Below are 14,731 nucleotides of genomic sequence, written 5' to 3'. Positions count from 1 at the left end.
AGAAAAAAGTGGGGTGTTAGTAGTTAACCGTGTGGAACTCCACTGAAAACATATTAATGCAGAAAAAGTATGCAGTTTTCTACAGCAGGGAAAGGAGAATATTAATTTGTAAGTGGTATACATGAATATGTAGAAGGAAAGATGTACACATGTGCGCTGGGTCGAAGTTTTTAGTTTGGAGGTAAAGAACATGTTCATCAAATGAAAAAGTTAAATAAATTTTTTAAGTTTTATGTCCCACGTTTATGCTGGCTACGGTAAAGGAGATGGTGATGATGAGAAATGAATGAAATGATAGAATGAAGAAAGTGGGTGGAAACAGGAGAACCCAGAGAAAACCCACGCATACGGTGTTTTTCCACTACAGAGCTCATTTGGTGCGAGCTGAGATCGAACCAAGGACACCATGCAACAGAGATGAACGCTCTACCACTGAGACACCGCGGTCCCAGGAAATGTTCATAATCTCATCTCATTTGACAAACTTTCACTGTCAATATTAATTGATTTTGACGTATTTATATTTGGTAAGAAATGTAAAGTGGCAGCACCTTCCCTCAACATGTAGTAGAGGTGCAGGAAATAGAGAACTGAACTCAAATGCTGATCACACAAACTCAGATTTTGTAGTGTGCTGAATTGATTTCTAGTGTTGTACTATACTATTTCCCTGTACGATTATAACTAGTGTTGTCCACCAGACAAAAAAAATTCTCATCTCGATCTTCCAAAATGAGACGAGAGGTGCCTTTTTAAATTTGAGACGAGGAAACAATTTCACAAGTCGTAGGTGACACTAGTTCACTCAAGTCATATATATATCTCAAACACTGTGTTAGTGTTGCATGATTCATGCTATAAAAACTATAAATTGATAAAGAATTGTACGAACACAATGAAGAATATTTATGAACGTTTAAAGATACACAAGTCGTAACACAACATACTCCAATAATAAATATGGTTTAATTGATTTCCTTTATGGATTTCTCGTGAAGCGGAAGAATTAACTTATAGATGAAATTAAGAAAAAAATCAGGGCTTAAATTTGTACACAAATTTACAATACGAGTCAAGAAAAAGTTTTTCGAGATTCGAACCGAGCCGAGAAAAAATTCTTCAAAAATTTTCGTCTCCTTTTGTGGAAAACTCCAATTTTAACTCATTTAGACTTTACTATTACTTCGCACCCGTAATTTGACTAGATGGGTGCAAGGTGGCTCAATGGTGCCCTCCTCGCTGGTCTAGTGGCTAGCATGTGCGCCTCTGGTATACGGGTCCCGGGTTCGATTCCCGGTGGGTGAGCCTTTTGGAATTTTTGACTGTCCGCGATGTTTCTGTGTCCGTGTCTGTGTCGTTCTAGGTTACTGGTAAAGCGAGTTAAACAAGTAAAAAGCGAGTAAAGTTAAGTAGAAATTAGTAATAAGCAGATAAGCAAGTTAATGAGGCACGTTCGGTGAATCAGTTTAACAATGGTAAAGCACTTACCTCTGGTGTATGGGGTTCATGGTTCGCTCCTTAGCCAAGTAAGTTTGTGGTGGACAACATCGTGTCCGTGAGTTTTTCGGGGTACTCTCATTTTCTGCCACATTCTCATTCCACCACTTTTTCTATCATCATTCATTTGTCTTAACCATCCGTCTCCTTTAACCTAAAGGGCATAATGTGGGATATGCGCTAAATATGTTCTAAACATTTTAATACGTGCTAAAACATTTAAGTTAATGCAGGGATGCAAATAAGCAACGAAATTTTACTCGCCCAAGGAATAAGCTACTAGCCCACATCTCACAATAGAAATCATTTACTTACCTTCGGTATGATATTAAATAGTCGCCCGCACCGATGAACCACACGCCCCGGGCGAGTGGTTATTTGCATCCCTGTGTTAATGTATTTCGAACTTTTAGTATAAAGAATGAGAATTTCTTCTTTTTGCCTATATTTAACTTTTTTTTTTTTAAATATATAATTCAGTCATTCTTTTCTTTCCTTTTAGTAAAAGATGTGTATTAAACAATGATTGAATAATGGCAGACATTATGAGTAATAGAAATCCTTGTGATGTTGAGGTGGAAAGGAAGAAATGTCCCAAAGTGATCGGCACAGATTTTAACTCTTGTGCAAGGAACAAACAAGGTACGTAGTCTTCCAAATTTTCTTCTTCGACAAAGCGAAGTGCCAGAATCTGTGCTAAAGTCACAGGCGGTTGAGGGTTGGTGAATATCTTAAAGGATCAGACCTTTTCCGTATACTAGTTTGCCCCTCAACTAATAAAGTTTTTTTTTTTTTTTTCTCTGAATTCCTGTTGAAGTAATATATATCCTGTCGTGGATATACCAACAGGTGATTTCTTAAGAATTGATTTATTTTAGTATAATCAAAATTGAAATATTAAAATTTAATTTTAGAGGTCCCCAAAATTTTGTTATACTGGTATTTTACTGTAATTTGGCTTAGTATAGAACCTTCTCCTCTGGTGCATAGAGCCCCTGGTTCGATCCATGTGTGCTTTGTGGTGGACAAATACCGTGTGTGCGGGTTTTCTCAGGAGTTTTCCGGTTTCCTCTCACTTCCTTCATTCCACCACTTCATTCATTCTGGTCATCACCGTCTCTTTTAGTCTATAAAAAATATAATCATAGGACGTAAAACTGTAAGATTTCATTTTTACTGTAGTTTAAACCTTTCTATATGCCATTCCTTTCCTTCGGTTTGCTTTGAGATTAATGTCTGTTAATTTTGAGGATTTGTGGTAACTGGATGTCATCTAAAGGTCATTTTCAAAGCTTATATTATTCTGAGTTGAGTTGATTTTGAGTTTAACGTTCCACTCAGCAGCGAGGCTATAAGAGACATAGACCTGTTTATTAATGTGAAATCCGAACCATATGAGCTCCCACCGTGAATCGAACTCGGGTCTCCCACGCTATAAATTATTTTGAGTTTGAAAATTTATTCAGCTGAAGCAGAGGTGGATCTAAAAGGTAAAACCTGGAGGGGGGGGGAGCTAGTCAGAACTAAGATTGTGATAGGTATATCATGAGCTTACGATAAGCTATATAAAATATAAAAATAATAGCTTAAAGTATTTTTGTCACTCAAAAACTGGCGGGCCTAGGCCCCCGACCCTGGGCTAGATCCGCTACTGAGCTGGAGTTTCATCTCTTTTCGTCAGGACAATTGACCTATGATTGATTACAGATGACAGAAATAAATTTAAAAAAAAAAGGAAAATCAACGACACTGAAATCACAGGTGATGTGAGGAAGAATCCTTCGTTAGCAAATGGTCGGTTGAACATCAAAACGTGTATCTTGATAGAAAAGAAAGAGAGAAAATGGTCGAGAGGTAGTAAAAAGGAATGAGTGATGATGTTAGAGGGGAAAAGAGAGAGGTTGAGAGATGAATATGAAACATTTAGCATAACATATAAAAACGAAAGCAGATAAGTGGATACAGCAAAGTCTGAGTGATACATCTACTCACAAGCACAGGGAGAGGAGTCAAAATTCAATCGCACAATGTGTAAAAAGGGAGACTGAATACCGTACACTTTCTATCTCTCCATCTACAGACTGTCGTATCCAGCACTACGACCCATCCATTCGTCTGTCTGTGGTTCCCCTCTGAAGAATACATCACACAGTAACCATCCTTTTACCTCCCGTTCCCTTTCTCCTGTCTTTCACCCTCTCTTCTATCTCAGTCTTTTGAGTTCGATTATTCCATTCGAATACCTTTCTCCCCTTCTCCTTTTGATTTCATTCTGATCTTGCCTCACCCTCTTCTTTCTTTAACATTAGAAGGAGACATCTTCTTCCCAAACCTGACGAAACACGTGTGTTTGTGTTTCTCAATGTTTACGGAACAGAGATCAGAATGAACGTGATAACAAGGTAAACTGTGAGGGAACAACACGTTGAATGTATCACTTTGAACATCATGTATATATATATAGGTACAAGTGATTGAAAGTATTATTAAATCATCCATATGCACTGCTTTGAAAATATGTACGGTGTGTACTCCTGCATCAAATTGCTGAGATGAATGCTCTTATTGAAAAAGGTGCACTATCTCCAATGGCCTATTATGCAGGACAGTCTTCTCTATAAACCCAAAACGTTACTTACTTTTAGTAACCTTTTCATAACGTACTGGAATTATTCTCAGTTCATGCTTATTTAACACTGAAAATACTCTCTGCAATCTGAAAATAGATCTTCAAATGATCCCTACAACTGATTCAACAATTACATACATATTCCAATCAGAAACTACTGTCCACAGAATTGCACGGTAGATCGATATAACGGCTTTTCCCCCAAGAAATTCATAAACCGTCCTGATTTATTAGGTCAACGTACATTTTCAATATTTAATAATAATGCTGCATGCTCTTACTGAGTTACTTTTAACATAGTAAACAAATCAAGAGACATTTATAGAGCACGTTCTCTATAAACGTATCTCTGTTGGATGTATAGCTTGAATGATAACACAAGAATTTTGCAGTACACGCCTATACGAGTATACAATACATCCAACAAAGATACTTTTGTTTTTGTTTTTGTTTATATAAAGAGAGAGAGAGGGATCATGAGAGCACTCACGGGGATCCACCGGGTCCGGATGGTCCTCCAAAACTTCCTGACTCACCATACATTTGTACACTTTTTCAATAAAACTATATTTGTTTAATACAAAAATGATTGATTTAGCTATAAAAATTTGATCTCACACTTCATCTGTATCCTTTCTCTTATAAAAGCAATCTAGTTCTATATTTTTTTTTTCTGAAAATATAAGTGGAAGTATTTTACAATTACTCATCGTCTTTTCGGGTATAGAATAATATCCGTTCAATACTACATAGACGTAGTGGCTTGTAGTATTCTCCCCAAAGCTTGAACCGCTTTCAACAAAAAATTTTGGGTTCGCGCCTGAGGGGTTCGCGCCATATTCCCTCAGAATTCGAACATTGAGTAAAGTATTTCGATATTAGACTATACTCACATTTATAACTCATGTATTTTCTGTACCTAGGTACATTCCATACAATTACCACATGAGCTGTGAGCAAGGGCGGCCATCAGGGGAGGCAAGATGGGGCGCTCGCCCCTCCCTAAGAGGAAATTGTACTTGGGAATATCGAAAACCCAATAGAAATTTTTACATTAGTTATAGCAAAATTTGAAACTATATTTGAAACGTCGCTTATACTTGCCCTCCCCCATTGGAAACCACAACATGGGCGCCCTTGGCTGTGAGTAATCTATATTTGTGAAAAAAACTTTCTGTAACGTATACTTCTTATTTACGGAACAAATAATCATATTCCATTGATGTCCATTATTTAAAGGTTTCATATATATATATATATATATATATATATATATATATATATATATATATATATATATATATATATATATATATATATATATATATATATATATATATATATATATATATATATATATATATATATATTACAAATATTTATGTATTTGTGACGTGATGATTCATATCAGTGATAAGTATTAACTGCAACAAGATAACATGTACTTATAAAGAAGATAAAGATTTCTTGGAACATTGATACAACATACAATACTGGATGCAAAGAAGGAATAAGATTTATAAAAAAACAAAATGATCTGATGTCAATAACCTTTAAGTTTTATTTTATCTATCTATCAGTGCTGTATACATTTCAAGAAAGATATGACCTATTTCATTGTTAGGCAGAGTAATTGTGATGAGTTGATTTTTCTTATTTTGCTCTATTCATTTCTTTTCCTTTCCTTCAGAATAAGAGGAGAAGACATTAAACCAAGAACCTTTCAAATTGAGAACATTTCGAAGATCAGCAGACATTCCTTCGCTGGATCTTCCAGTTCTAATACGTCCCTCGAGAAGGTTCTTTATCCGGGAAGCGAAGCGGAAAACGACCTTAGCGATGAAGAACACGATGGAAAAACTACCGTGGAAGGGGGAGAAAACGAAAGAAAGGAAGCCCAGCAGATAAGAAGAAGATGAAGACAAAAAGAAAAATTGGAATTTCTTTTCTCTCTCTCTTTCTTTTTCCATTGTATGCATTGCCTGGTCAGTGTATAGTATGATGATCATTGTCACTTCGCCATAGTTCAATGAATCCTATTTATAACTATTCTTATCAGACCTTGTTTCCATTTTGTACTAAAACACAACACACTGAGGAAGGCTATGTGATAATATGTTAAAAACACAATCACTTAAATTCCCGGTGGGGGCACTCGGTCGAAAAAGTGTAACACGCTTTTTCAGGCCAGTCACCCTGAATGAGGGTTTCCTGGGTTTTCTTCATTCACACCAGGCAAATGCCGGGGTGGTACCTAACTTATAGGCCCCAGGCCGCTTCCTTCCTTCCCTTTCCCCGGATTGTGTGCTTGCCCAGGGAACGTGAAGGGCTAATGGCCTTAGATGCCGAAAGCCCAGAAATCTAAATTCTAATCCTAATCCTAACAATCACTTTAAAGTTTCAACACAATAACTGTGTCTTCATCAGCCTTCCACTCCTGGTTGCTTGGGAGTTGGTCACCTCTTATATATACTCTCCGGAGATCAACTTTTAATTAGGTTCCGCCCCTAATTAGTTTTTTTTAAATATTATCTACTGTTACATAAATGGGGGGCGCGGTGGCTCAGTGGTAGAGCGTTCACCTCCGGTGCTTGGGGGTCCCTGGTTCGATTCCAGCTCGCGCCGTGTGGACTTTGTGCTCGTGGGTTTTCTCGGGGTTCTCCCGTTTCCTCCCACTTTCTTCATTCCACGATTTCACTCATTTCTCATTATCACCGTCTCCTTTAGCCTAACCGGCATAAAAGTGGGACGTTAAGCTTAAACATTTCATTTCATTTCTGTTACATAAATATATATTTACATACATATACCCTGTTGATATTATATCTTTAGCCTCACATACATACACATTTATTACTCATTATTATTTTAAGGTACAAGGAATAGATAAATATTAACTGTCAACTATGCTTTGATCACCATGCCGATTATCAAATAGGACAAAAAAGCCATATAGCACTAGAGGATAGCAAAGGATGTTGAAAATGTCAAGACAAAATTAGAATATACTTTAACGACTGGAAGCTTTCGAAATATGGGTGTGAAGAAGAATAGAGAGAATTAACTGGATCGAGCGGGAAACGATTGAGAGGATGTTATAAATAGTGGAGGATAAAACAACAAATTTAGATATTATTAAGAAGAAGAAGAAGAGAAACTGGTTGGGATGACTAAGAAGGAACTGTATCATGAGGGAAGTACTAGAAGGTATGGTGGCAGGAAAGAGAGGGAGAGGGTGAAGGAGACTACAATTAATGCACGATATCAAAACAGAAATTGTACGCGAAGACGAAGAGGTTAGCGGAAGACCGTGGAGCATGGAAGCTTCTCAGTTGCAGCAAGTGACCTGTCAATAATGGCAGAATACCTATGATGATGATGATGATGATCAACGGTTATGGGATCCGCACACTCACAAACAACTTCGATAACTTGAACAAATCCAAAACAATTTTTTTCCACATACAATCAAATATATTTGTATACAAAATTGAAACACTATTGCAATCTATTGGCTAACTATAAAATTTCCACGTTCAACGTACTGTAATCGAAAATGAGAAATAAAATTACTTTAAAGAATTAATTACTTTTAACATTCTCTAGTACAGAGAATTTATGCTTCCTTCGACAACATAATAAAACATAAATCGACTGTTGATACATTTCAGACAGCAAGGGAAAGAGATTCAAAAGAAAATTATTAATTACGTTAATGCTTTAATGAATTAGGACATTTAGATGGAAGTAGTGCCTCTAGTGTACCTTTTAATAAATAAATAAATAAATAAATAAATAAATAAATAAATAAATAAATAAATAAATAAATAAATAATAATAATAATAATAATAATAATAATAATAATTATTATTATTATTATTATTATTATTATTATTATTATTATTATTATTATTATTATTATTATTATTATTATTAAGTATTCTGCCTTTCGGCAGGTCCTGGTACTAATGAGGATTTTTTTTTTTCAATTTCAGATTTGGGCCTCGAAATGTTTCTTCCACTTTGGTCGATCTTCAGCTTCCTCTTTTAACTCCCAATATTTTATGTTATCTTTCAAAACATCGATCAGCTGTGTTCTTCTTCTTCCTAATCCTCGCTTCCCTTCCTTCTATGCCGGTGTGAAGAAAACAATTTCTTCTCAACATGTGTCCAATCCAATTGGCCTTTTGTACGAAGGATGCTTGCAAGAAGTGTCCTCTTCTCTCCTATCCGTTTAAAGCATCTAAATAAATATATAGTAATAAATATATAAATATATATTATATAAATATAAAATAAAAATATAGTAATAAATAAAATAATATCTGTATATGCATGTCTTGCATGAGCTTGTCGCATAGGAGTCACCTAGAGTAATAAAATTTCGTACGAAGCCCCCCCTTTTATTCAAATTTCTGCTCGACGGAGGATTGGCGGGGGTAAAAATGTATGCATGCTTCTCGTTGCTTTAAGGACGCTTTGTCTATAAGCAACCAGCAATACATATTTGTTATGCAGGCTTACGTAACAGGAGGAAAAATTTCATGGAATATTTAAGTTTTACGTCCCACGATTATGCTGGCTAGGCTAAAGGAGACGGTGAAGATAAGAAATAAATGAAAATGGTGGAATGAAGAAAGTGGCAGGAAACGGGATAACCCCGAGAAAATCCACCTACACGGTCTTTGTCCAGCATAAAGCTCACTTGGCGCGAGCTGGGATGGCGCGAGTGTGGCTTTCCTACCTAACACACCGTGTCTCTTCAACCTATCACACCTGGGCTTTTTTAATCTATCACACTGTGGTATTCCTACCTATCACACCGTAGTTCTTCCTAACACATCTGAGCTCTTCTATCTATCACACCGTGGTTCTACTGCCTATCACACCTGGGTTTTTCTATCTATCACACCGTAGTTCTACTGCCTTTCACACCTGGACTCTTCAATTCATCACACCGTGATTCTACTGCCTATCACACCACAGTTCTCTTTCCTATTGTTGCATGGCTCGAACCAAGGACCATATTATCTCCATGGAGATCTAAATTGAAACCAGAAGTAATGGTAGATTTCTACTAATTCCAGTCGCGATAGAGAAATAAAGTCGAAGAAAGCATCTATTCTTGCAGTACTGAATCCATATTAAAAACGCTTCTCTCCATTTATTACCATTTTTCACACTACGGCGATTGATGTTGAAATTGGAAATCGTAGATTTTTCACCATTTGCGATTTGAATGCAGGGATAAAAAAGAATTAAAGATCGAGATGAAATTTATTATTGGTATGCTTAATCAACATCAAAAATCCATTTTTTTGCTATCTGTTACCGGTTTTGCTTAATGGAGGTCAATATTGTAACTGGAAGTTGTAAATTTCTACCACTTCTGGTTTTAGTAGAGAGGTGAAGATGGAGATGGGATCTACTCATATGACTGAGAATCAATTTAAAAGGTGGAAATCGGATCTACTCTTATGAGTCTGAATCAATTTAAAGGGTAGAGATAGAATCTACTCTTATGACTCCGAACCAATTTACAGAATGGAAATAAGATCTACTGTTGTGACACCGTGTCAATTTAAAGGATGGAGATAGAATCTACTCTTATGACTCCGAATTAGTTTAAAGGGTAGATATGGGATCTACCCCTATGACTCCTAATCAATTTAAAGGGTGGAGATAGAATCTATTCTTATGACTCTGAATCGAATTATAGGTTGGAGATGGGATCTTCTCTTACAACTAGAAATCTATTTAAAATGTGGAGGTAGGATCTACTCTCATGACTCCGAATCGATTTAAAAGAAACTGCTTTTCGCTGTCTATTACAGTTTTTGTTCTGTAGTAATCTATTATTAAAAAGAAAATAGTTACTTTTTATCACTTCTGGTTTGAAAGGATGTTTGAGAAGGGAGATGGAATCCATTCTTGCCGCGCTGGCCTATCGATGGCCAAAAAAAAAAAAAAAAGAAAAAAAAGTTTATTGTAAATCTTTCACCGTTTTTGCTCTGATACCTGACAACAGACAGATGGACGAACGGACATGACCGTCCTATAAGGCTGTCCATACCTATGAATTTCCTTTCATATTTTTGATTTTCTAAGCGTAGAACCTAAGCATGAGATGTTTTATTATTATACTTAATATTTTTGTTTCTCAAATTCTTATTTGCTTGCAGTTATTTGTGGATTAATATTATAAAATTGCGCCTAAATCGTCCCTGCACTTTACCATTTTCATCCCGTATGTATTTCTTCATCACATATATATTTTTACATCCGGAACATGAACCATAAAACAGAGAAAAATATGTTTATTAATAACAGTCAACACTTTTATATATTTTATTGCATTTTTTCCTTTGCATTGTAACAAAAAAGTCTCCTCTGTAAAAATTAAAAAAAAAAAGTTTAGTCCAGCTGACTCATTTGTGAAGTGTATACAACCATATCCGTACAACTGGCAAATGAAAGCATATGTGAATTATTATGCCTGGAGTATTAAAATAAATTTTAACAACGATGATCTATACCACTTTGTGAAGCTTTATTACCACAATCCTTATAATTTGTGGACGAATGAAAGGAAATAAAAAAACAGCTAAAATAGTACGAATGCTGTCATTTTTTTTTTAAAAAAAAAGAAAAATTACAGAGTAAAAAGACTGAATGCATTGCAGAAATATGTCAGCATATTCCATCTTAATTAATACACAAATGATTTCAAAGATTATCTTTTATAGTGAAACACATACCATATACACAGAGTGGTGAAAATAAAAGTGGTTCAGACATAAAAAAAGCTCTGTGATAAAGCAAAGGCAAAGAAAACAAGGAAACATAATGAATTATTATCATAATTGCTGTTTACAATGTGACCGTAGGCTTTTTGACTTTTACAATTGCTGGAAATGGTCATATAAATACTCAATACACTTTTCTACCCTGGTAATGACACTGACACATGTTGCACTTAGTTTTTTCTTGGTAATCTCTGCAATAGCGATTGTGATGTTGCCTTGGAGTTGCTGTAGGGTTTGAGAATTGTTATCATACACTTCCCATTTCAAGGCATCTCAAATAAGAACAAAAGGGGGCGCAGTGGCTCAGTGGTAGAGCGTTCACCTCCGGTGCTTGGGGTTCTTGGTTCGATCTTACCTCGTGCCGTGTGGACTTTGTGGTGCACAAACATCGTGCTCGTGGATTTTCTCGGGGTTCTCCCGTTTCCTCCCACTTTCTTCATTCCACCATTTAATTCATTTCTCATCATCACCGTCTCCTTTAGCCTAACCGGTATAATCGTGGGACGTAAAACTTAAAGATTTCATTTCATTTTTTTTTCAAATAAGAACAAGGAGCATATCTTGAGATCGTGTGACTTAGGAGGTCACAAACTGCCACGCACAATTCGATTCTCATCGAAGAATTCGGCGATTACTTGCATTCGTATTTGGGGTAACGTGAGCGATTACATTCATCTTGTTGGAACCACACACATGGCAGCTCCCCGTCACTCGTTCACTGACGAATACGATAAAGAGTTACTCCAATTCCACATACCGCTGTGAAATATGTTTCCATGAAAAAAAGATGTAATGATCCCTCTGGATGAAGTAGAACATCATACGCCCACCTTCTGATTGTGCAAATGTGTCTCATGTAAGTATGATGAATCCAGATGCTAGTACCATGAATTATCGTGTTTTTGGATTTCTCAGAAGGCGCTTTTCATATGTGGAGTTCGCACGGTAAATGGCCTCTGAAAAGAGTGCTAGCATCAGTGGAAGATAATACCGTGTAGTACAGATATAATGAAATCTCCTGCGATTTTGTGCAATGGTTTCTTCCGGTGGCCATCACATCAATCATAAACCACAGTAACGGGAAGAGATATCTTAGTTAACCAAGTGAAGTATATTCGGATGGAAAACGTAAACTTCTGTAGTAAGCGAACTTGTTTCCTAATCGGGAGATCTAAGGTATGTATCCTTACCCTACCATTCTGATTGGATGTTCTTTCAGAAATTTTTCTTCGTATCATCAAGTGAAAGAATCAGTCCCACCATAGTTTAAATATAGCCAAATATGAACGAATTTTCTTCAAAATATTTTTCCATATTTTGTTCTTTTTTCAGCTTGAAATGAAATCACAGCCATATCTAGGACTATGTAAATAATTAAATCGGCATTAATTTTTTGAATATTTTGGAGAAGTTGTCTTAGAAACCCTTTAAATAAAAAAAGTGTTATTGTATATATATAGCCGCGGATCCATCATATGATAAGGGAGTGGTTGAACCATAGTTTGCCGCTTTATTGTGTGAAGAAAGTAGGATTGAAGCCTATTTTATCCAGTGTATACCTGAGTGTCAAGGGGAGGCTATAGCCCCTATAGCCCTCCCCTGGGATCCGCGCATATATATATATATATATATATATATATATATATATATATACAGTATAATACAACGCACATGAGAGTTCATTCCCCTTTCCAATGAAGTATAAGATTATAAGTAGCTATTTTCCAGTTTTTAAACAAAACACATTAATAAAAACTTGAATATAGGATGATCACATTAAGAAATAACCACAATAAAACTCTTTGTAATTCAAATATAAAATGATAAATTAAATACAAATACAGAAGAAACGTCAAGACATACAATGTAGTTGATCTAAGGCATTTCTGTGTTACTTTTCATATCCTGGACTATAGAGACAGTCCAACTAATGCTGATTTTACATATAAATAGCATGTTATTTTACTCATTTTCTTATGTATTTTCCGGTCATTTTTCTTCTAATTAAAAAGTTTTGAAGTGGCAAGGGGAAGGGGTCCATCATTCCCTCTTTTCCCATATACAGACGCACACGATTATAAGAAATGAAACTAAATAGCCTCAAAACCTTCCTTTCTCTTCCTACAGACAATTGGTTCAATTCTTTTCTATCTCTTTCAACCAAAACTGCTGTCTTTTCCAAGCCAAAAAATATCAACCGTAACATCTTCACACACACACACACACACATACACGTATACACCTACAGACACGAAAAGGCACACATACAGACGAACACAAAATGATGGATCGTCTGACTTGAATTTATTCATTCATACGCATCATCCATCTTTATATATGGCATGCTGGGATACGAAAACTAAGATAAAACATAATATATAAAACCGCATAAAATTACATTTGTCTCTCTCGTGTTGTTTCGTTTGCTAACTTCTTCAAGTTAGAACAATAAGTATATATATGTTTTTGTAGCAACCATATACCCACAGGGAGAATTCTTCATATTACTTGATAAGTTGGTACTCACGTATCTTCCCTTTGGGTCTGACATTTGAGTTCCAAGGTCTAGTGTATTGTCTAACAGATGCTTCGTAGTTTATTTTATTTCTTTTATGTACTAGTATCTTCAAGTCTAAATATAAACACGAGGGTTGCTCCGAAAGTAAAGATACATTTCACGTAGATCGTCAGGAATATTTTCTATACTGATGGGTGGTAACCCTGCCTCTCACTTATATTATTTTACATTTGCTTTGACACACACACACTCACACACACAAACATAAAGATGTTGACTGACTCAGCTTATAGATTCGAAAAAATTAAGTTGCGGAGTCGCTTTACAAATTTATTTACGCTATCCGCCAGATTGTACAGAAGCAGACAGGGCATGTTGCAGCGCTGCGGGCAATGTGCAATAGTAATACCAATGGTATCAGGTATTGCAATATTTTTAGATTCAGTTTTTCCCCTATTTCAATTATGAAAGGCTCTAGGGGTTATTCTAGGTTGATAGCTTTTTCGTCCAGTTTACATAGTGCAGTTTTGCCACTCCAAGAGTAATTATGCTAAACCTAGTATTACATATATGTCTGATACACACAAAAAGCATGCTTTTTAAATTCCGTTGTAGGTAGAAATTTTTAAACCCGTTCTGGGTTTACGTTTTTTTTTTTTTTTGAAAAAAATGCAAAGTGTTATCACAATTGAAGTGTGATTTACAGATTGCAATCAGTGTTGCTATCAGCACAGAAAACATGCATCAACGTGAACATAGTCGAACGAATGTGCCAAGAATGCATGGACAATCTTGTCCCCAACAATTCTGAAGAGAGTATATATGCTCAGCAAATTAAATGATTCAACTTATTTAAAATATAAAAGAATGTAAATTGAAGTTCACTCAACTAAATAAGTGCATATTCAAATGTCTTAAAATACACAACTTTGCACAGGTACAGGGATGTCGATCGTGACACAAAGTGGAACTTAAAGGGGTCCAAAAAGTAGCTGAAATGTTTATATTATAAGGTAACTAAAAGGTCGTGCTGCCATAAAATTCATGCAGGAAAAACACCTGAACAAACCAGGGACACCCGAAGAAGATTTTCTAGAAAGGGGTCATCTCCATGGTTGCTATATTGCGTCTGCTATTTCTGGTATTTAGTAGGCCTATACATGATTTGCTGTATTATGTATACATTTTTCGTGAGCCAGAGGGGGGCTCGGACCCCACCCTGCCCCCACCTTCGGGCTCCCATGGAACAAGCCCATTTCTGAGAGGCAGAAGTAATTATT

The 14,731-nt window shown here is 35.9% G+C and overlaps 1 protein-coding gene across 8 annotated transcripts in view; it reads left to right on the top strand.

The window, feature by feature from the left end:
- Window positions 1–14,731, top strand: part of LOC145666441 (uncharacterized) — a 297,500-nt gene that overhangs the window by 134,350 nt on the left and 148,419 nt on the right. For 5 of the 8 annotated variants that reach the window (XM_081733671.1, XM_081733670.1, XM_081733668.1 and 2 more), the window contains exon 2: window positions 2,000–2,139. The exons of 2 other annotated variants lie outside the window; for them this stretch is intronic. In XM_081733671.1, coding sequence (XP_081589797.1) covers window positions 2,031–2,139 — 109 coding nt within the window. In that variant the 5' untranslated portion in view covers window positions 2,000–2,030. Of the gene's footprint in view, window positions 1–1,999; window positions 2,140–5,816; window positions 7,832–14,731 lie in introns of those variants that run through there. One more of the 8 variants, XR_014127746.1, reaches the window with a different exon arrangement.

This window comes from Thermobia domestica, chromosome 12, assembly GCF_964235325.1.
Source record: "Thermobia domestica chromosome 12, izTheDome1.hap1.1, whole genome shotgun sequence".
Classification (NCBI taxonomy): domain Eukaryota; kingdom Metazoa; phylum Arthropoda; class Insecta; order Zygentoma; family Lepismatidae; genus Thermobia; species Thermobia domestica.
The sequence above is the reverse complement of the archived record's forward strand: the minus strand, read 5'-3'. Positions and strand labels throughout refer to the sequence as shown.